This window comes from Protomyctophum bolini (genome assembly GCF_963924005.1).
Source record: "Protomyctophum bolini genome assembly, chromosome: 2".
In the NCBI taxonomy this organism is placed as follows: domain Eukaryota; kingdom Metazoa; phylum Chordata; class Actinopteri; order Myctophiformes; family Myctophidae; genus Protomyctophum; species Protomyctophum bolini.
In genome coordinates, this window is record NC_137863.1 from 6,353,599 (window position 1) to 6,377,274 (window position 23,676).

Consider the following 23,676-nt stretch of genomic DNA (forward strand, 5'->3'; position numbering starts at 1 on the left):
CCTTGTGCTACCGCCAACCGTCTCGTGACAGAAGATGAACCACTTAAACCCCTGTATTCTTGATCAAAACTGACCTGAGTTGTAACTATGCCTACTTTTTTGTGTGTATATATACACAAAATCTCGTGTTGCAGATCTGCTGTTTTTGGCGGACATTCCCCCTAAATAGTGATGCTGGTTCAAGAGGTTAATTTGGAAATACTGGCAAAGTTCAGCCAGTTAGCCAGTCCAGCCAGTTCTGACCCAAATATTCATGTTAGTTAGACCATTCTGTCAGGAAATGTCTGGAAACCAGAACAACTCATGAATTGGATAATGCAGTGCTTCTCGTCCAACAAATACATTAACCTGAACGTGAGCCTGTCCTGAAAATCACATTTTGGCAGATAATATTCATTTTGGCAGATAATACTTTTTTCCCCTCAAAACTATATTTTGGTGAATATAGCAAACTTAAAAGCGCACCGCAGATGTGACGTGTTCTGAACTTGTAGATCTGCTATTTTCGGTCTGCAACTATAGCATATTAGTTGAATAGCAAATTAACTCAAGACAGCAATACCCATATTTTAGAGATGCTCAAGGATAAACTTCCGCTAAATCAAAAAATACAATATAACATTTATTTTAATCTCACATTAACAATGCATAGGCTATGACATAGCATATGATGCATATGAATATGCATATATGCATATACAAAACAAAACCAAACTGGCATAAAGTAGCATGTGAGTTCAGTGGTTTTTGCCACTCACATCTGGCCAAATGTGTCATTTAAGTCCAGTGACCCAGAAAGGGACACAGTCCGACTCCTACATCAGCACTCTCTTGGGCATACATGCCGAATCTGTTACTCAACACAGTGTCCCACATACTGGACTCAAGTCAGTATCATATAAGGTGACCCGCATTGTCCTTTATAGCTTATAGAAGTGGTAATAGACATAGAAATGTTTCTCAAACTGCAAACAATGTAATGTAAAATGTATGCATGTTAGATAAGATTACATATTTTTGTTCAAGGAACGGAAATATGTGTCAATAATATGACTAGGCTTTAGACTCATGTATTAGCTTACAACACACAACCCAAGAAGTATACAAACACCCCCTAGCTGTCAGGCACTGACTGGACCAGCCCATAGCCTGCCATCCCTCCCCCAAACGTGTTTGCATAAGAATAGAGGCTCGGACTAGTCGGAGGCACCGCAGTGCATTCAAACCCCTACCGTGGCGGTGGTACCACCCATGCCCCAAGTTTGTGTCAATCCTACAGATTCATTATGTTAACTAACTGTAAAAATGTGTATCCATAAGCATCACTAATTATATTGGACAGCGCAGCAGGCAGGTATATGATTATGTATGTGGTACTTTACAGTAGCTTAGAGACATTACCTCAGATGTTAGTGATACTGTAGTTATTTTTTTAGATGTACTGTTATTGAATGATTTATCTTACCTGCATGTCCCGTTTTGAACGGCATGTGAATGTTTTTACAGTTAATGGTTTAAATACACAACACAATTGATTAGGTTTCACATCAAACTCTTTTGTCTAGTCTTTAACTTTAAACACAGCGGTTAACTTGAAACAAGTGTGGGCCAGGTAAAGTTAGGCTTCATCTTGGTAGCTTACATGAGTGATTCTGAACCTTTAAGTCCCCACAGTTTGATATGGATAAGGCCATGGCCCCCCCCCCATTTGATTTACATCTGGGAACCCAATCTATATACTGTATACTGTATGGTTAAATACATACAAATGGAACCAGATTGACCCCTTAGGCAGGGGGTCCACTTGGTTCCTAACAATCAATCATCTAGCTGTGGGAGTGGGGGCGGGGAGGCTAGGAACCCCCTCAAGAACCCCTGGTGGTCCCCAGACCACAGGCACCCATTTCACCTATTGTGACAACTATTCCAAAATCTTCAAATGCTAGTCTATGCCATTGGAAGTTGTCAACTGTTTGTCATTTCCATATACGCGACTGCAATGACGAAAGTGAAGTGTTGTGAGCCAAGCGGTGGACATTCGCTGCAGTTCGCCTTTCCTCCGCTTCCTGTATAACGGGAGCATTTGAAAATAGTGAGTCAACTGTCTGTGTCGAGAGACTATATGGCGCTCTATGGCGTTTGCATAAAAAAAACGCATTGAGAACCGCAGATGCGACCGCATCTGCAGCCCCGTTTGCAATGCGTTGAGAGCTTGTAGATCTGTCTGTTTTTGCAGCACTGGTGTCAGGGTTCGTTCACGTTGTCAATAACAAAAATAACCTAGACGTCCTAGATTACAGGCGGAGATTTGGCACAAATCACTAAGGCTAATTTGACCACAAATAAGTTGGTGTGTCCAAAAATGTACTGCACTTTGGCTTTGTAGGGCAGTATAGCTGTCTGATTTATTGTTGAAGCTGTAGTGGGGATCCATTACCCTCTCTAGCCGTCTGAATAGTGGCAGCAGATGATCTGGCAGAAGGGACACTTTGGAGACAATTAGGCCGCTGTATGCTGCTGTATGCTGCTCTTCTCCCCGGAAACCCACCATAATACACCATTGTTCTTTACCACTCAGTACTGTATGGCTCTGAGATCACACTGGGAAATGGTAAAGTGGCCATCATTGTCACCGGGATGACCAGTGAATTGATGCTTTACAAAAGAAGAAAGAGTAAAAAAAAAAAGAATAATACCCGTGTGAAGTGAGTGGTGCAACTCCGTGTGGGGGTCCCCGGAAGTTCCAGACTCACAGGACCACAGCCCAGGGTGCCGGCCCGGTTTCCGGCAAGCCGCCTCACGTCCTAAACGGTAGAGAAATGAGAGAGTTACCATGTGGGGGTCTCTGGGGGTCCCCGGGGGGAGTCCCCGGAACATCCAGACCCCAAGAAACGTGCCCAGGGGGCGGGGCCGAGTCCGGTGAGCCACCTCAAGTCCGAAACGGTTGAGAAATGACAGAGTTACCACCGTGTGGGGGTCCCTTTATGTTGGTGCTTAATCGTGCCGAGCAGGGAGAAAATCCAGCAGAGCCGAACGCCAAGTCAAATATCATATGCACACTATTCTCATTCTACAATATATATTGGTTTAATCTATTCGTGAGTTGTCTGACTGAACTGTATTTTTTAAGGGCCTATATTCAGCTATAGTGTAGATTTTTGTCCTAACAAACATTAAATTCCCATTGACAATGAATGATAAAATGATACAACTATAGGATATACACATTCGTTATATGGGAATATGTCCGAGATGAAAGAATGTTTTGGCCATACTAGCCTATGAATCATTAGCCTACTACATTGATTGATTGATTAACAGTATGCATAATAGGCACATTTCAAGCACAACTCAATACAAATACTGTTGGATGACACCATAAAGCATGTTGGCATCAACCAGTATGCGCTTAAAATGCAAGTCACAGAGACTTGTATCACGGAGTACCTTCCTACAGCTGGAATAATAAGAGAATATACTGTATCTCTGTATGCAAATCATTTTACCAATTACTATAAGATTTCACTGTGCAGACTGCAGAGGCTGGCGGAGCAAGGATGTCTGCGGCCGCGCTACTTAAATTGTCAGCGACTCGTCAAAGTCAAACATTATGTTTACATTTTCGTAACTATTAAATCGATTGTGATTTCAAAACTCGGGAGGACGGGTTAAATCGTTTTGTTTTAGCACATGCGATCATGCGAGCACTACAGTATCACACTACAGTATCACACTACAGTATCACAAGTAGCAGATCCACAAGCTCGATGCGAGGTCGGTGACAGTCAGGCACACAGCCTGTACACCGTCTGGGTGTTGTGGTTGTGTGAGTATGAGACTCGTGGCAAGCAGACCATTAACTTGCAGTGTACGATATTAACAATACTCTTGTCTTATTTTACTTTAATGGAATTTGCGTCGGGATGGTATTTGAGGCAGCTTATGCTTATATATGCTCAGTGCCAAAACTCCTCTAGTCCCGAATGAGATATTCTATCGGCCCAAACCCAAATATATATTTTATAGGCCCTGGGACGTCGGGACGCCGTTAATCTCGAGCCCTGCTGTACCCTCTACTGTACTGTACTGTACTGTACTGTACTGTCACTGTACTGTACTGGCACACCCAAAATCATCATATATACAGTTAACATGTGCGTGTGTGTTTGTGTGTGTGTGTGTTAGGTTGCCACAGGTGGTGAAAAACAACCATGCTATTTTCGTGCTCATACCCAGGCACCCAGGCAGAGACCCAGGCACTCAGCCACCCAGCCAGCCACACACAGCTCCGTAACCACTCAGCCACACACAGCTCCGTAACCACTCAGCCACACACAGCTCCGTAACCACTCAGCCACACACAGCTCCGTAACCACTCAAAAAGAACATCTGACTTTTAACTTAAATCAGGGGTTCCCAAACGTAGTACTAGTAGTAGTAGTAGTAGTTTATCTATTTTGGTCATTAAAACAAATCAATACAGTGCCTGCTTTACAATACAGTTAACAGGAACAAGACAAAAAAGAACAAAAACACCAAAACAAAACACAAAACAAGAAAACAAAACATCATATCAATGTTCAGAAATGTGTTTCACCTCCATACCTAAAAGATACATTTTGTGTCATCCCAGGTGACCCAAACTTACAAAACTGCATTATGAATTATAATCACATAGGCCTTTACGGGCCCCCACCATCCACAGAATAGATCCACTATGTTTACAAAACACTGTCCTAAATCTTTTCATCCTTCACTCCCTACCTCCACACTATGTCCTCATCAAACCCTTCCCTGCTGTTCTCTAGTGGGGGAAGTCCCTGTTGGGATGTATCATTATAGCATTAACCTAATTACTGTTTTACAAACCAGAACTTTCTCTGTAATTCAGGGCTTCCTTGTTATGAGGGGCTTATCTTCTTGTTTTGTTTTATCACCTAGTTTTGTTTGATTCACAGATTTGTTGGGGTGGGGGCTGGGGGGGGGTCATTGGTCTGTAAGTTTACGACTTTCTCTCCACTAAAACTCTAATACTACTGTAGCTCTGTGGTCTTGGTCAGACCAAAGACTATGGTACCCATTGCCTCCCTGCATGCTTGGCACTCAGCACCAAGGGTTGTATCGGGGGAGTCCCTGCGACATAGAAGCATCATATCCAGGGGGTGTAGTTTTACATCATGGCTACTTGTACAGTAGTAGTACAGTACATCAAGATATACCTCACGCTACAGAAACAGGAGATATGTTCATGCCCTATATATGGACCACATGGCTTGGAACCCTTGGTTCCCCGGGCTGCCTACCTATTTCTAGGAAGGGACCACCTGGACTCAAACTTAGAGAAATACATAATGAATGAACTACTTGAGCCCTATTTCAAAATCAGTGTAAATAGGAGATCTAGAACACTATTGTCTTGCGTTGATATTAATTTGTATGTTTGAGTATTTTTAAAAGCATGTGCATTTTAATACTAAAGTAGTTTTAAAAGCAAGTACTCCAGTACTTTAAATCAAGTACAAGTTTGATCGAGCAATTTTTCACTTGTGCTTGAGTAATATTTGACCAGGAGTATCTACCGTTTGACTCAAGTACTGAGGTTAAGAGTACTTTGTCCGCCACAGCTGGTCTGTAGGCTTGTGCCATATAACTGCCATTACCCATAAAACACAGCAATCAAACAACCACAAGTCATCATAGGGTGGTCTCACCTTGACCTTTGACACTTGGGCTTCAGACTTGTTTGCTTTTACTCGGCAATGAAGTTCTGGCATACAACAACATTATCATGTCATCCTGTGCTTTATCTCAGCTCAGTCATTCATAAATGTGGCAGTCATGTCTGTGTGTCAAATGCTATTTTAGTGAATGAAGAGAGAGAGAGAGAGAGAGAGTTCACAGGTAGGGTGTAGGGAGTGACTGTGTAAATACACAACTAGAGGCGTCATAACTGCACGTTTAAGGTGATTCAGATGAGCAAAGTCACAGTAGGGCTCTACCCTGCAAAGATATGTGCATCATGCATTGTGAGATTTTGTGAAAGTCGAGGATAAATGAAACCACATACAGGATTGATTAACTGATTAACTGAAGCTATTGAAGGTTTTTTATTGCCGTTTTCCACAATTAAGTACCATATAAGAGCTGCTACGGATTCCTTATACCTCTTCTGAAGTTCTATTGAAATGATGAGGAGATTATACTGTGATGTACATTTTGTTTCTGTACTGCTCAGCCCTACACATCTCTGTCACCTCTCATTTATTTGAGCAATTGCAATTATTTTGTATGATCATTAGAATAATAAGAACTGCAGAAATTTCCATCACTACATGACTTTGTAGCTTGTTGCCTGTTTTTTATTTTAATTATTCTTACAGAGCATTGTCATTTCCTTGTATAATGTCAGTAATAGGCTTTGCCTAAAAGGCAAACAGAAATGTATTTTTTATATATATGTTCCATGCCAATAATCATCAGCTATAATTCCATGATCGTGACAGCCCTATACTCTCTCACCCTATAGAGAGTGTGACTGACAGCTGTGACCATGGAGCCCGCCCAATCAGAAATGAGCATCCTAACCAATGGGAAAAGACACGATTCATTGGATGACTCCTGCGTACCAATGAAGAGCCTGCCGGAGGACGACCACGACCAGTGAGTGTTACCATGACAACAAACACACGCTGAGCTATACAGGCGATAGCATTTTAACACAGCATGTACTGTAGCATGTATATAGCCATGATTGTCATCCTTGCTTCCTTCATAGGCGTCATCAATGGCAGCCGTACTAATGAAAGGCTCTGTTCCATTCTGGTCAAACAGAGCCAGTGTGCTGCTGATATTGTGCATGTTGGGCTCAGGGGAAATACTTCTACAGCAGTCACTGAGTCAAGTGGGTCTCAAATTGGAGTCCAGGGACCCTCTTGGTTCTTTGAGTGGGGTTCCAAATAGCCCCTTAAGGGTGTGTTACTCGTAACAAAATGACCCGTTAAGGGTCTATTTCGTTCCATTATGTACATTCTCAGATTCATGGGGGTCCTTGTCTGAAATTAAAAGGTCTGAGAACCTCCAGGCGACAAAATGGAACAGGGATTTCATTAGTGTCATTGGTAATACCCCTGTGAAGGAAGTATGGAATAGGCTGCTGTGCTTAAGTAGCCTATTCTGTATCGGACAATGAAGGTAATGCAGTGTCTGTGTCACCTTCAGTTGGTATTTACTGCACTTCAATCGACACTCATGTGGATCATTATTTATTCAAAGATATCACAAAGTGCTCAAGTATTGTACTTGAGATACCCGTTATGTACTTTTACTATACTTGATACCTTTCTAATCCAGTACTCCACTACATGGCACAGAGAAATATTACTTTAACTTTTTAACTCACTTCATTTATTTGACAGCTTTAGTTACTTTGCGGATTTAAATTATTAACAAAACATATGTTCACAATCGTCATGTTTGCCTTTCTTGTGATAAATGCTCATATAGTCATTAACCCATTTTGGGCGGGGACCCCTTTTGGTGTTAGCATTATGTTATGATTTAGCTATTTAAAAAATAGCAGATCTACAAGCTCATAGCGCGCCACTCGGTGGCGCGCTATGAGCTTGCAGGTCTGCCATTTTTGAAAAATCGAAGAACCACTGACATAGAAACATAGCTTTTTCAGAAAACTGTCAGGATTTAGAAGACATCTGATTTAGAATCTGATCTCAGGTCAGAATGGGTTCATAATGAGCAGGATAATAGATGTTAGCATGACGTACAGTATGATTGTTTCCTGCCTGGATCATGTTTGTGTTTCTAACTGCATGTTTTTTGTCTTTGACTCAACCGATGCTTGCCCGGATGCTTTCTTGCCATACATACAGCAATGGCACTCAAACAGTCAGAAGGTATGTTTCTATAAATATTCTCAACCAACGGGTTGTTGTCTGCATCCTAAAGCAAATGTAAATCTGCTAACATTTTAATCCATACCAGTGGTCCTCAAAGTGGGTTAGGGTTATGTCCCAGACGGGGCCTTTACACGTCTATAAGAGAGTACACTCTGTTAGTTGGGTCATCTGAAGAAGTTCCGTGACCGTGGAGAGCAAACCTTTGTTTCGCAATGGATTTGTCATCTATGAAGGTATATAAAAAAAATGAGCGGGGGCGTACTTCGCAAAAAGGTGGGGAAAATCTTTGAGAGCCCCAAATTCAAAATGGCAGCCCTCAGCCATACTAAAAATTAACTTTTCAATGGTTTGGCCTACAATGCTGCACAGTACATGATATCTGACATTATTTGGGTCAGGGAATTCATAATTTATGTCATTTTATTGATTTGACCAATTTTACACCTTCAAATTCAAGATGGCTGCCGATTTTTAGCTCCAAAAGGTCAATTTTTCAAAATCGTCAGAAACACTTTATTTTAGGCTTGAATGAAAGATATTCTCATGCTGAGTTAAGTTATGAACAGTACAATTACTAGTAGGCCTACACAGGGGAGAGGCAAAAAGCTGACATGGTCTACAGCGGCCAGAAGGCGGGTTGTGTGTGCGCGCACGTGTGTGCGTGTGGGGCGCGTTCGGAAATAGTGCACTGAGCCCACTGTGCAATGCAAACTAATAGGGTGGTAGACTGCACGGAGACTGCACAGAGACGGAGTCAGACAGTCAGTGCACTCGTCCCTGACTTGTAGTCACTGACTTGTAATCACTCCCAATCTTCCGCCGTAGTCTGAAAACCCACCTTTTCAGACTCCATCATGGCCCATAGCACTTACCCCACCCCCTTAGATAGCAATTCTAGTAGTCATAGCACGTCATAGTACATATGTGTAGCATAGTAGTATAGATGTATAGCTTATATGTATAGTTTCATTATAGATATTCCACTGTTACTTTCTTAGCTACGCATGTTTCATGATAAATGTCTTTATGTGATGTATTCCCATGCTTTTGTTCTTGCTTAATGTAAGTCGCTCTGGATTAAGAGCGTCTGCTAAATGCCTAAATTGTAAATTGTAAATTGTAGTCTGTGAGAGGGACAGTAAACAGCAAGGCCAACAAAAACTTCTACTTACTAGAAAAGAAAGAGGCAGCGATGGAGTCCATATCCATATTCCATAACCAGGCAGCAGCCTGCTGCATCATGTTAGCTGTTGTGTGCTAAGCTAAACCAAACCAAACCACCATCCACATATCACAATATGATCACAACTCACAACATACACAGCTTTGACCAGGGTTGCCACATTTCGTGACTGAGAGAGAAACAAGCAACCAGGTCTATGAACCAAGTCAGAAAATCCAAAAAAGTCAGAAAATAAGTCTAAAATAAGCAACTATAGTGCTGACTGTCACACGTCATTGTCCAATGTTGTTTTAGAGTAGTGGTTCTCAAGCATTTTTATGTCAAGGACCACCAATATTTTAAAGAAACTCTAAAGTCCAAAGTAGCTTATAATGACTAGACTTGGCAACACTGTGAACAGTTCTACAAACTCACAACATGAAATATAAGGTATTAACACTTGCTATGCATCCCATGTATATACATCCCACTGTTTCTCAACCGTTGACTACTACTGGTAAAATGTCCTAATAATAATGACTCAACCAGACAATCCGGTGCATTTCCCCCTTCTTGAGAATCTTAACTCCCTTTTTTTCTGTTGAATTTCTTGAACTCCAACTCGTCAGTAAATGACTACATGGATGGACTCATCATAGGTCACCAGGTCATTCAGTTCACGGTTTCTCAACTAGTGGAAAGAACATTTAAAACAAATCAACAAATCCTACATTACTAAATGCATGGTCAGGAACCACATGCAATACCTCCATGGACCACCAGTGGTCCACGCCACGGACCACCTGTTGAAAACCCATGAATTAGAGTGAATACAGTTCTACAGCTTATAGAACAGTATGTCAACAATAGTCCAAGTTGGTTTAAGGGAGCATCTAGTAACATCACTTTTCACATGTGTTCTCTAGATTCGATGATACGGATGGAATGCTGGAGTGCACTGAGTTCTTACCCAGTGCAGATGGAAAGAAACCCATTCGCTTCACAGATGTGAGTGACCAGTATTCATACAGACTTATCACCAAGTGCTTGTGGGTTGAAAGTGCTTTGAAGTATGTGTATGTGTCTTATTTTTTATTTTTATTTATTTTCTTCCAGTTTGAGGGCAAAACCTCTTTCGGTATGTCTGTGTTCAACCTGGGGAATGCTATTATGGGCAGTGGAATCCTGGGATTAGCCTACGCCATGGCCAACACTGGTGTCCTCCTCTTCTTGTAAGTCAAACACTCATAGCAGGTAAACATCAAACCTAGCACCTGCCTAAATAACATAAATGGACTACCATCTAAGTAATATCCTCAGCATCTGTGGAAGAGCAAGTAGCATACAATACATACATCTGTCTAAATAACAAGAAAACAACATAACTAGCATCAATCTAAATACGCAACAAAGGAGTGCTAGGACCCCCTGGGGTCCTTGAAGTAGAAGGAGTTCCCAGCTAAATGATTGATAGTTGAGAACCAATTGGACCCTTACAGATGTGTAACTCCCAAGAGTTTACAACTGGAACCAAACGGACACTTAACAGGTCAATTTGGTTCCATTTGTACACTCGCAGAATTAAATGAACACTGAAGATCTTACAGTCATAAATGGAGAGTGACATTACATTATGGCATGTGCGTGCATCACATGTACCCTACTGTATGCAAGGGTCTAACACTGTAGCCTGCAACAGGTTTGTCACCGGTTGCCTTCGTCGGCCGTCCAAATAAACACAAATTCAATCCAGGCGATTTGTTTGGTGGAGATGGGCGGATTCATCCGATCCTCTGGCTGTGTGAGACTACTTTGGGGCTATAGCATGAACGGCAGGCATACTAACTGCGAAATAACCACAGGGTGGTATATGTTTAAATACAATGGTCAGAGGAGAGTTGAAAATAGAAACAACCTTTATTGTAGCACTGTGACGTCCTAAGAATGATTTCCCAGTTGCTGCTATGGAGTGCTTTGATGGGGTGATTATAGTCTCACTCAGGGGAAGGGCTAGGGTGATAAATGGTCCTAGTAACATGACACATCCTGTACCATGATCAGTGTTGCCAGACTTTACGAGAGAAACAAGCAGACGGGTCTATGAAAACAAGCCCAAATAGATGCATGATTGTGGCCACATGATCATGCACACAGGGGGTCCCCAGCTACACGAGTTAATATACTATAAAAATCAGGTTTTAGCACTTTAAACACGTACCAATATTTACAAACGACTTTACAGGGAGAAGTGGTTTATAATAAGCAGGTATGGCAACACTGACCATGATATACCTAACTCTCATCACCCCCCAGCCCGCCTGCCCACCCTCCTTGTGGCATTCAGGCCCCAGAAAGGCCTTAGCCCAGAATAGCCCCACCTCACTCCAGACTGTGGCCCCTGCTATAGGGTTTGTGTTGCTTCCAGGATCAGGATCGGTATCAGCCTCTGCCCTCTCTGCCACAGTGCCTGGGAACAGGAAGAATCCACTTCCAGTTGGCTCCATGCCAGAGATTCTTAAAGGCTTTAATGTTAGAGATTTGAGACTCTATAGGTATCCTGGCAGTGGCCCGCCTGATCATGTGGGTTCACAGATGTTCCCAGGATGGCCAATGCCAGGCTAATCTAATAGGGTCGTCTCTACACCACTCAGTTCACACGATTGTGATTTTCATAAATGAATGCCCTACTTTGTCATACTGCAATGTCACACAAAAGTAGTAAAAATACATCGCTGCGTTTTGAGCTTGTAGTTCGGCTATTTTAGAATAGTGTTGGGCGGCCTTCCTCTCCTGATAAATATCGAAGTCACATGTATAAACAACATTGTAATATGTAATATATGTGTGGCCCTCATATGTAAGGGCACACAATTCTAGGGCTCATCATTGTACCAATTGCTTATTCAGCTGATTCCCAAAGAGGCACAGCAATAACCTTCTAATGAGAACGTTGGTGCCTTGCAGAATATTCTGCAAGTCAGGACCCATTGAATAGCATTTCTCTGTGATTCAGTGGGACTGATAGGGCGTACACACCCACTCTGTGGTATTTCATAGAGACAAAAGATTATTTCTTTCATCTCTTAAAACTCAGCACATGCATGTTTGGAGGGTTGTGTTCCAATAACCTCTTTACCACCTACACTTGCAAGGATCCTCGGCTGTATGCATAAGGCCCTGGTTCGTTCAGCAGAAAGGTTGTGGGTTTGGGATCCCCCTCTGACCGACCTTCTAGGAATGCTGACCAGGCCACCCAGTGCTGCGTGACCTAGCGTCCAGCCGTCCACTGCTTCTGTTGAGAGTGGGCCACAACTCCACTCTTGGGGATGAAAGGGTTGTGGGAAATGTCCTTTTCACCTACACAAGTAAAGTCCTCCCTTTGGAGGTCCACTTGGGTCATTTGGGTTACACTCGCTAACACTGAGGACTTTACAGTGTATGAGTAGGATTACTGACCCTCATAACTGGGAGGGATTTTAAATGCCCTCAAGATCGCCTTTCCCTGGGTCATGATCGAGCTATGTGTTCTGTGGCCATTGTGGTGTCAGATTATACTTGCTTATTGCTTATTATATTTGCACTTATTGCACATAGCAGTGTCATGCCGTACATGTTGTCACCATCTAACACCGCGATTATGAAGCATTTTCATTTCAAGGTTGCCCAGTTTGATTATGCATTAGGCCATGGAACCCCTGTTTGATACAAGTTTTTATTTCTAGCACCCCAAGCTACACTGTAAAACTATCTGTGCTAACGTAACTCTGAGAGTGTACACTCTAAGAGTTGGGACAGTTTGTGTCTGCAGATGTGCCTTCTCCATTCTCCGCTCTCAGTAGTTACAAATACAAATCACTTCCACCCTAATCTGAGGAATCACCTCTTCAGACTTCAAATCACCTATTAACCTGTAGCACTTGACCTAGTGTTGACTACCATGCAGGCAACCCCTTGCTCACCCCCGCACGCACAGAACGTGCTTGCACATGTGTAGACTACTGTTATAATTACGATCCTCTCTGGCCTTTTTCTCGAAAACTACACCGCTGTCCACTGTGCTGATCAGACATCCAGACAATCTGATTTCAGATTTTTCGCAGCATCACCATTGAAATATCAACATTTCAAGAGAAAGATGGCTAGCGTGAGCTAATGCTAACATTAGCCTTTTCTTCTCCTCTCATATGCCGAGACGGGAAAATGGAAGTACTTGAGCAGTAATCTCCTCAATTCCGGTCCGCGCAAAGGTAATAGTTTGCTGAGGCAATACACTGTCTCTCTGCATTTGATGTATGTGTTTACCGTAGTTATTATAAGCCGCTCTGGATAAAGAGTGTCTGCTAAATGCCTAAAATTGTAGTAATAATCATTAATCACAACCATGTCACTGTCTTCATACCCTTGCAGATACTCAGACGCTGCCAACCATAATCGGTTTTAGTAGGCCTTGCCAAGAAATGTAAATGCTTGCTGACCATGTGTGTGAGCTTTGAAGTTTCTGGACATTGTCCTTGGTATAATGAACTGTGCCAGGCTTCATAAAGAAGTACCGGTAATCTCTTTATTAATACATATTAGGTGGAACGTAAAGCCTTTAGGATTAGTTATATGATCAGGTAGCCCGGTTCATGTTTTAATACCCATGTACTTTCAAGACTGCAAGCTTACTGTATGACCTCTCCTTATGAAACCCCCAGCAGAACCAATGTCTTTCCTAATGGGTTAAAAGAGCTGATTACAGTGATGTTCTTTTGTTAAAATAACTGATCCACTATTATTCAGCGCACGACACAATAAAGCAACGTAGCATATTATTAAAGCAAATTAGCTTATGAGCTGTATATAAACTGAATAAATTTGCAGCTACTGCAAAATCGAGTATTGAATGACCTTTTGTCTAGTAGAATCAGAATCAAAGGTTATTATCACAGCACACTATTAACAACTTGCAAGCACTACCACATTGTCTATAGCGAGATTTCATGGAAATGGAAGCGATTTCAATGAAAGTGGAAACAACGAAGGACTATTAATTACAAATTATTGAATCAATTCAATTGAATTCAAACATTTTATTCTCTATAGTAGGGGTTCAGTGTCTCTCTCAAGGACACTTTGACACTAACCCAGGGGAGCCAGGCAGGGATCGAACCAGGAACCTCCCAATAGAGATATACGCATGGATAAAGTATGTGGCAAATCGAGTGGCAGAGCGAGTTTAACGTTGTTTAATGCAATCAGATAGGACTTTTCCGTTTGGATGTATGGGCTGTCATGGCCAGAAAGTCGTTTTTTGCCACTCAGTATAGGCGTTCTCGCATAACTTCCGGGTATGGTGACGATGTCACGTGTATAGGGATGGGTAGCGTTCGAATTTAGCTGGGGTTTGATACCGATTCTGGTTCTGCTTATTGATTCTGGTTTATTAAGTATTATTCTCAAGTGGCCACTCGCCACCCCATGTGTTACCAAGTGGGATTGTAGATGGGCTGTTTGTCAGTAATAAAACCTTTAAAATGACATACTGGACATGAGGCAGACTTGCAGGTGAGAAATAAAGTTGAATGTCTTCCAGGCCTGGACAACAGAAGTGAAATAACTGAAGAAAAGAAAGAACTCAAACAGAACTGAACATAACTTAAACAGAGAGGTACTGGTGTCAACCTCTCCCCATGGCAGCCCAAACTCTACTGAGCCATTTCCCCTTTATATAGACTCCTGACTCCACCCCTGGCCTAAGCAGTCAGCAAATCACAAAGCGTTTAGCAACAACCAAGATGCTCCCCCTTAAAGCAATCAATCAGAGCTCTCTTCAGGCAATCAAGGCAGCTTCCCAATTACAGCATCTGCATAGATAAACACGAGTATATTAGATTCACATGTCACAGCAGAATGTGCACCTTCTGTGGGACTGAGAATCAACCTGTTACACATATAATTCAGAAACAAACAATACAATGAATGTGTATTGTTGAACAGCTTATATTACTCTGACAGAGGCCGCTCTGTGTTCGTGTTAAGCGGAAATTTGCTTTAATTATATGGCATGACATGTCTCTCCGTTGCGTGTGCATCTGGTGTGCATAGGTCAAAGTCAAAGTCAAACGATTTGTCACACACACGTTATCGAAGTGTAATTTGTTCTCCGCATTTGACCCATCTCTTGGAGCAGTGAGCTGCAGCTGTGCCACGCTCGGGAATCATTTGACCCCCCAATCCAACCATTTGATGCTGAGTGCCAAGCAGGGAGGCATTGGGTCCCATTGTTACAGTCTTTGGTATGACCCGGTTCGGGGATCGAACCCCGACCTCCCAGTTTCAGGGCTGACACTCTAAACACAAGGCCAGGTGTCTCACTTTCTGTGCTTATAATCTCCAGCCCTGCTGCCTACATGAGCCTATAGCCACAGTACCTACAGTATATCTCACACTAGTCTATTATATCTCCCTTTTGTGTATTATTGCTTAAATATATAATGCAGGTCATATTTCACACTTTCATGTACTACACTATTCAAACAAAAACACACACTATGTAAATGTTTATATAAATGGTACAAAAAACATAATGTACGGTAAGTATGATTTGCTGTGAAATGTTTTTCCTTTCTTCATGTCCTGGCAGGTTTCTACTGACCGCTGTAGCTGGCCTCTCCTCCTACTCCATCCACCTGCTGCTCAAAGCCGCAGGCATTGTGGGTAAGCTGCTCTATATGACTCACGCTTCAACGCCTACAGACACAAACCTCTTCACGGTTCAACACCTACAGTATCAAGTCATCTGGGTTTGGCCAGATCACCCTGACACTGTGCACACACACACTCCCCTGGGTGGCATTTTTCAGATTGGCCTATTATAGCACCACCAGGACCTTTTTATTTTATTTTTTATCCCACGATTTTGTAACGCATTTTTCACCCCTGTGTCAATCATCTAATGTGATCCTGGGCTCTACACACCCTCCGCCAACCTGGGGAGAGCAACGGACTTGAACTCATGCTTCCTTCATGACTGAGTGTCCAAGTTGCTCCTTTGCACCCGACAGGGGGGAGTTTCCCTGGTTGGACGTAGCGCGTGGAAGGAACACGTTATTCCAACCAGTTCATTTCCCCTCCATCAGTACATATTTTTCAAAAGGTGTGTGTGTGTGTGTGTGTGTGTGCGCGTGTGCGGGTGCGCGCGAAAAATAACAAAGTTTACAGTTTCCAATGTAAAAGAAAAAGAAAAGAAAAACAAAATAGCTTACACAATTAGTTTGCGTTTGCATTTTCATGTAGCTATGTAACTATTAATATCTACCACTATATTATCATCATCACTATATTGTGCATATGTTGCTGTTTTGGCACCTGCCTCCAGGAATCAGAGCTTATGAAGAGCTGGGGTACAGAGCCTTCGGGACACCAGGGAAAATGGCCGCTGGCATCGCTATCACACTGCAAAACATTGGAGGTGAGTCATGCAGCGAGCCACTGTCTCTGCAGGTGTTCTCCTTTGGCAGTGAAAAATCACATCACCTTATATAAACCATTTAGATCTGAAAAAAGGTCCTAACATTTTTCTGAAAAACCTATGTTTCTATGTCAGTGGTGCTCAATCTTTTTCCTGTCAAGGACAACCAGAATTATCTATATTGGCTGCGGACCCCCATCTGAAAATATGTCGTTCCACCCCCCCAAATCAATAGTAAAAATAATAGATCCACTAACTCAAAACATGTCACACCGCGATGCGTTTTCAGCTTACAGAATTAATTTAAGAAAAAACATTAAAAAGTTAATATATGGAGATTTCCACTCGACAGCAATAATATAATATAAAACTTCCTCTGGGTAAATCCTTTCAATTTCAATTTAAACGTAGTGATATCTTACAATAAGTTCTTCATTAAAAATAATACATTTTAAGGTTGGTCAACAATTTCATCTAATCAGGAGCGAGAACCCATTCATCAGCTTCAGTTCTTCTACTGTATATTGTTCCTTTTTTGTTTCATCACTTCCACTTGTTCTTCCTATCCTGTGTATGAGTTTGGTCGGCCCGGATTGGATGACATTGGTGACAATCTGTTTACTCAAGAGCGTCAGTCAGTCATTTCCATCTATTTGAGAGTGTAAAGTGTAGCAAGATTCCGCCGCCTCAATGGGACTCAAACTGACGTGTTTGGGTACATTTTGACCCTTTCAGAGTATATCACTGAGGATTTGAGAGTGTGCTATACTGGCATTAGTGAGAATTCCTGGCACTCACTGAAAAACAACAAGTGTGGGCAGGCTGTGTCTTACTGAGACCATCTGCCAGTGGTGGAACTGGAAAGTAACTCAGTACATTAACTCAAGTACTGTATTTAAGATTTTGTGTTACTGTACTTTTACTTTACTGAAGGATGATATTTATTACTTCTACTCCCACAATACATCTCATGATGTACTCCACTACATATATTTGACATATTTGGTTACTACTAGTTATCTTGCAGATTTAGATTATTGATATAAAGCACATTTAACAATCAATTATGATATATATGTTAATCTACTCTGAGCAGCTACACCCTGCAGACATAAACACATTAAAACCTGTGAACTGCTCAGTACAACCACAGTCTTATATACTGTTGAGCACTGGAGAGGTTTGGGGTTCAGTGCCTTGCTCAAGGTGGTGGTGGCCGTTCTATTCATATTGAACTTTTTCCATTGATTTCATAGATACTGTAGCTTCAGAGTGATGTGTAATCTATACCAAATCTCTTGTGAGCTTGTAGACTGTACTGTTTTCGGTATCCAGAATATGGATGTTACTAGAGTTCAAGTGGGTTCCTGTGTTGAAGACCCATTCAATAATGTATGGAGATGATTCACAGACACTATGAACATAAATCACATTGTTGTTGTTGGGCAGAAACCTTGTATCTCCATATATATATTTTGTAAATTAATGCCCTACTTCATCATACAGTCGCACATGTGTAACACAAATTTTAAATTACCCATGTAACTAAAGGTTCTCGATGCATTATTTTAGCAAGTAAGTGTGGTTAAGTGGGTTTTATTGAACCAATGAAAAGAATTACCAAGAGCTTCACCAAAATAATAACTACTGTACATGGGTGTAATGTTTAAGTTTTGTACATACAAGGTTTCAACATGACCTGTTTTATTAGCTTTTTCAGCCTCTTCCACAGCGAGGTCAGGTCACATGCAGCTAAGTGGGGCTAATGATTACAAATGGATTTCACATAACATAATCTCACACAGTGAGTCATGACCTGCCCTGTTGGGGTCGTGCATCACTTATGATTAATAATGATACTGTATTCACGGCATTGCCTTGCCCCTGGTGAAGAGCGTCGCTCAGTGTTGAGGCACCATATAAGCCCTATGAGCCTTCAATCAGCCACTATTCCTACTAGAAATGTATTCCTTCCATACACAAACATAATAGAACATCCACACACCGTTCTTGCTGCTCCCAAAGGGAAATTACATCTCAACCTATGTAGGTTTTGGTAGGCCCCGAAGCATGCCGTAGGGGGGGGTCTGTGTATTCCTCTCTCTCACACACACACACACACACACACACACACACACACACACACACACACACACACACACACACACACACACACACACACACACACACACACACACACACACACACACACACACACACACACACACACACACACACACACACACACACACACACACACACACACACACACACAATATACGTTTAAATGCACTGTTTCTGTTCCAGCTATGTCCAGCTACCTCTTCATTGTGAAGTCAGAGTTACCACTTGTCATCCAAGCATTCCTGAAAGCAGACCCCACCGCTGAGTGAGTACTACCTACTGTCCTTCCACTCGAATAACCTCTCTACACCTGGTCTCTCTATATGTCTCTATGTCATTATAGGTGAAAATGTTCAAAATGTTATTTCGTTCCATATTTTGTTTAACAAATAGCAGGTTGCTGTCGCCACATGACATGGCTTGTAATGTTAGAGTTGCGTTGATCAAATATCACAATATTTTGGACCGATATTGGATATTGTGAAGATTATTATTGTGTTATAATATCAATTATTTTAAAAACAGTTTTAATGGGGGTTTTTTTATTGTAAAACTATCAAATAGAGCATAAGTGATTAAAAGAAGGATGAGCAACACTTATGGCACAACTTTACAATAACTTTACAATAATGTTTCAGAAAGAACAAACTTTCTGAAACATTGCAAGCAAGTCACTTCCTTGGCATCACGATTCACGAAACAGTAACCATGACAGTAACGTAAAGTAAAGTGATTATTTAGGCTACTAAAGGTTGAATGAGATGCAAAGCCAGAAATACGTGCAAGCCTACTTGGTTTATGCTCTGTAGTATCAAGGTGTCGTGTACCAAAAAGAGCAGATCTACAATGCTTATAGATAAATGGTAAATGGTGAATTTATATAGCGCCTTTATCCAAGGCGCTTTACATAGATTGTGCATTACATTCACCCAGTCACACACACATTCATATAGTGACTGCGGCGGAAGCCATGCAAGGCACCAACCAGCACATCGGGAGCAATTTGGGGTTCAGTGTCTTGCCCAAGGACACTTTGACATGTAGACAGGAGGAGCCGGGATTCGAACCGCCGACCCATGGATCATTGGACGACCTGCTCTACCTCTTGAGCCACAGTCGCCCATAGATCCATTGTATCACTTGTCTGTCCTACATTCAGTTCAGCGAGCTACATCTCTGCATGATGGAATAGATTAAGCATGCTTTAGTTTTGAAAAGGAGCGCCGCACCAAGGTGTCGCCTCACCATCAGTGGAGTGGTGCACAGTGCACACGTACTGTATCTGCAAACGCACTCATATTAAGGCCATTCTGACCTGAGATCAGATTCTAAAAATGTCTTCTACACCCTGACAGTTTTCCATTCTGACCTGAGAACAGATTCTAAAAATGTCTTCTACATCCTGACAGTTTTCTGAAAAAGCTATGTTTCTATGTCAGTCATCATTCATTTTTCAAAAATAGCAGACCTACAAGCTCGTCTATGAGCTTGTAGATCTGCTATTTTTCAATAACTAAAGCATAACATAATGCTAACACCAATAGGGGTTCCCGCCAAGATTAAGGCCAGTCAATGTAACATGTTCTCTGGAGTCTGGAGATCTTGTCAGTCACGTTGGCCAGTCATAAAAATGTCACCACCCATGAATCCAAAGCACGTAGTGTGACTTCGTTGGTGGCTGGTTATTGGCTAAGCGAAAAGGAGGGGCCCTGGAGGTTTTTGGAAGGTATCAGGGAATGTGTTCCACTCCACAAAGGCATATGTGGTAGTGCACATGGGCGTATACATGGCTGAAGTGGACCCAGCTTAACTCACCTGGCCAAATCTAAAAACAAGCCCTCGAGTTGACAGGCTCATATGGCAGAATTGCCCCCCCTTCCCCATCCCCAGTACAGCCCACCAATGTTGGCAAACACTTATCCACTAGATAGAACAAACTTGTAGGTCGGTGCGACTGATGGCTGAATAGTTGTGGTGCATACCACATGGCTGCTAAATGCCTTCTTTGTGTCACCGGTTTGACTCCTGGTCGGCAGTTACCCTGTGCTTTAAGTCCATCTTTCCTGTCTCTGTGTCACTGTAGCTATATTGATATGAATCGCAGAGAGCAGCAGGGCTGTAAATAAAGAATACCGTGTGAACTTTCAGCGTGGAAATCATATGGAGAGAGAGAGTTAATGTAAAGGCATGCCACTCATGTTTGACTATGCAGGGTGCTAAACGGACAAACTCACACATGTCATTCACACACTCGCTCGCACGCACGCAGTGACGCACGCACACAGACACACACACACATACATGTGTGTATGCTTAAATGACAACAGCAGCTGATGAGATATGGGTGCCAACCCCCAGAGGTCAAGTATAACAGCCAGCAGCCCATGGTCACATACACAGTTATACAGAAGCCAGCAACCAGGGGTGGAAATGAACTACTGCCTTAATTTACTTTTGAGGTACTTTTACTTTAGCCTTTAATTGAGGTCTATTATATAAACAGACGGATTGTGTCTCAATAGAACAGGGAGAGCAAATACAGCCACTCCAGTTGTATACATTGTATACTTACAGGTTGGACAAAATACATTTGTATTCATACACAAAAACATTACATACAGTAATAGTAATAGTAAAAAATCAAATAAAATCAGAGTACTTCCAACCACGCCTCCGGGGTTTCCAACCCCTCCGTGGCGTCAGAGTTCCAGAACAGAAGGAGACAACTGTGTTTATGTCCTTTAAATAGCCTGTGAGGTGCATGGTGTGGGTGGCAGATAGACTAGATCTCTCACTCTGGGCTGGAAGGGAGAGGAGGCTACGTGGGTTCATGCCAAACATGGGGGTTCATTCTCATTCAGATTATTTTTGTTCAATATATATATATTTCAGCTAAGTCGATTAGTCTTATTAAACTCTTAAGCCCTATTTTAGAGTTGAAGATTCAGCAAAAATAGCAGATCTACAAGCTCTCCACATGTCTCAGCGCAAGGCGCTGGGAGCTTGCAGATTGGCTCTTTATTTGGTGTAGAGTACAGGAGAGGACCTATAGTAAAGCATAGAGCACTGAGGCGACCTACCTGGGACAACTACATGCCTCCAAAACAACACAACAAAACACAAATAATCTGAACGTGAACGTGTCTACTGTAGCAACAAGTCCCCATGAGCTGAATGCGTCAGGAAGTACAGTATGACAGCTGCAGTGAGATGAGTGTTATTTCAGTGTTATCTATCAAGTATGACGTCAAGCGTGATTCCAAACAGGTGTTCATTGAAAATAAGTATGTAGCCATGGGAACCAATGGTTCACGGGGCGATGTGGCCCATAGGTCTATCTCCTGTTTCCTTAGCTTGATGTACAAGTACACCTCATGGACATGGCGTTAGTATGTCAAATTATGTACATTTACACCTGTTACAACTGTCTGTTTTGTTGCAGAAACGTCATGTCATATGACAATGACATGGTAATCTTTGGTATTATTTGGCCGAGGATTGAACCCCTATTACCCCTAATGACCTCCCAGTGTCAGGTGGGACACTAACCACAAGGCCACTGAGCTGATGTTTATTGTAATATAAACATATTTATAGGAATAGGCGATAATCCCCTACTGCTGTTCATATTTTTATATATAGATTTATTGAGGATACAACTTTGTAACAGTACATACTGTTAAGTAAATGTACTTAGATACCTTCCACCATGGCCCTAATGAAAACTGATCATCTTGACCCTGCTGGCCTATGGCTCCTTCAAAGGACATGGGACTTCCTCTGCTGTCAAGGGACATGTCCCCCATCCCCCCACCACGTCCCCCATCCCCCCACCACGTCCCGCAGTGCACTTGAACCCTGCACAGATCAAGTGGATCAATGGAGCCAGTAGCGAGGCGATCGTTGTTGAGAGGGTTAAGAATAAACTGTCTCAACATAGTAACCCCCGGGGCTATTATGTCAAAAGCAGCCTCCGATAGCCAGGATCTGAGAGACAACACGAGTCCAGTGAGGGGGTTTAAACACACAATGGAGTGTTTAACCATGCGTTGTTATAATTACTGCTCTGCAAAGCTGTGGCTGAAGACATCGCTGCGCACATATCGTCGCAGTCAGGCTTAAAAACCTTGTAACTCCGTATTTCAACTTTTTTGTGTTTTTTGTAAATGATAGTTGTACAAAAGAGTCGCACAAAAGTAGTTGGTGCTACTAATAACAAATAATTCTAGCCTTGCCACCCCGCTCCATAACTATGGAGGTTGTGCTATTATACTCACATGCTTTGTCACACCTCTGCAGCAGAACCTCTGTGAGGTCAATGGCTTCAAGAAGGCCAGAATGTTTGGTGTGATGTGATGGTGATGGCGATAGTACAGTGTGTCTGGAGGGGTTATGGCTGCTTGGCATCATGGTTGTTTGGGTTGGGGGGCGGGGGGGGGGGGGTAGTGTGACATAAATGTCGCTGACAGTGTCGGTGTCATGTACATGTATATGTCACCGTCACTCTTGCCATGCCTCCGAGCTGTCACACAACTCTTCAGACTTATGCAACGAAAAAATGTTTCCTTGTGCAATTTGCCTTATGCAACAAAGATCTCCCGTCATCAGATTTCATGCTGGAAATTAATCACTTATTAATACTCACTCCCGAGTCACTATACTAATTAACAACAGATGTGTGATGAAAACAATTTAAAAGATCACAACAGTGTTTTGCTATTTTCAAAGGCTTTTTAAATTCGTTGAAAATGTGGGAAAGTCTTCCCCTATTATTACATACAGTACAACATAGGGATGCCAGGTTGAAAGTGGTTCATTGGTCCTACTCTTGTATAAGAACTTAGGTTCTTATACTGGTATACAATGTGCTACATTGCTCCTAATGTTGTTATTGCTGAGTGCAGCAGCCAGCAACATAGCACAAGTCATGTCAGACATTCATGTCAGACATTTTGAATATCATGGTAAAGTTCATGTGTGCATGTAAGGAATATAATTTTGTTTTAAAAAATGTATATCATTAT

The 23,676-nt window shown here is 42.1% G+C and overlaps 2 protein-coding genes across 4 annotated transcripts in view; one reads left to right on the forward strand and one right to left on the reverse strand.

Annotated features, from left to right (window-relative positions):
* The window catches only part of LOC308326529 (uncharacterized protein), a gene marked incomplete at its 3' end in the record, with an annotated part of 119,993 nt that overhangs the window by 76,168 nt on the left and 20,149 nt on the right, over positions 1-23,676 (reverse strand). The gene's annotated exons all lie outside the window — the stretch shown is intronic.
* Positions 1-23,676, forward strand: part of slc38a3b (solute carrier family 38 member 3b) — a 39,914-nt gene that overhangs the window by 5,816 nt on the left and 10,422 nt on the right. Inside the window, exons 2-8 of one of the 3 annotated variants that reach the window (XM_080785634.1) lie at positions 6,527-6,660; positions 7,887-7,910; positions 10,002-10,083; positions 10,192-10,307; positions 15,701-15,774; positions 16,436-16,528; positions 18,836-18,917. In XM_080785634.1, the coding sequence (XP_080641760.1) occupies positions 6,551-6,660; positions 7,887-7,910; positions 10,002-10,083; positions 10,192-10,307; positions 15,701-15,774; positions 16,436-16,528; positions 18,836-18,917 (581 nt within the window). In that variant the 5' untranslated portion in view covers positions 6,527-6,550. Of the gene's footprint in view, positions 1-6,526; positions 6,661-7,886; positions 7,911-10,001; positions 10,084-10,191; positions 10,308-15,700; positions 15,775-16,041; positions 16,214-16,435; positions 16,529-18,835; positions 18,918-23,676 lie in introns of those variants that run through there. The other 2 variants (XM_080785635.1, XM_080785636.1) reach the window with 2 other exon arrangements.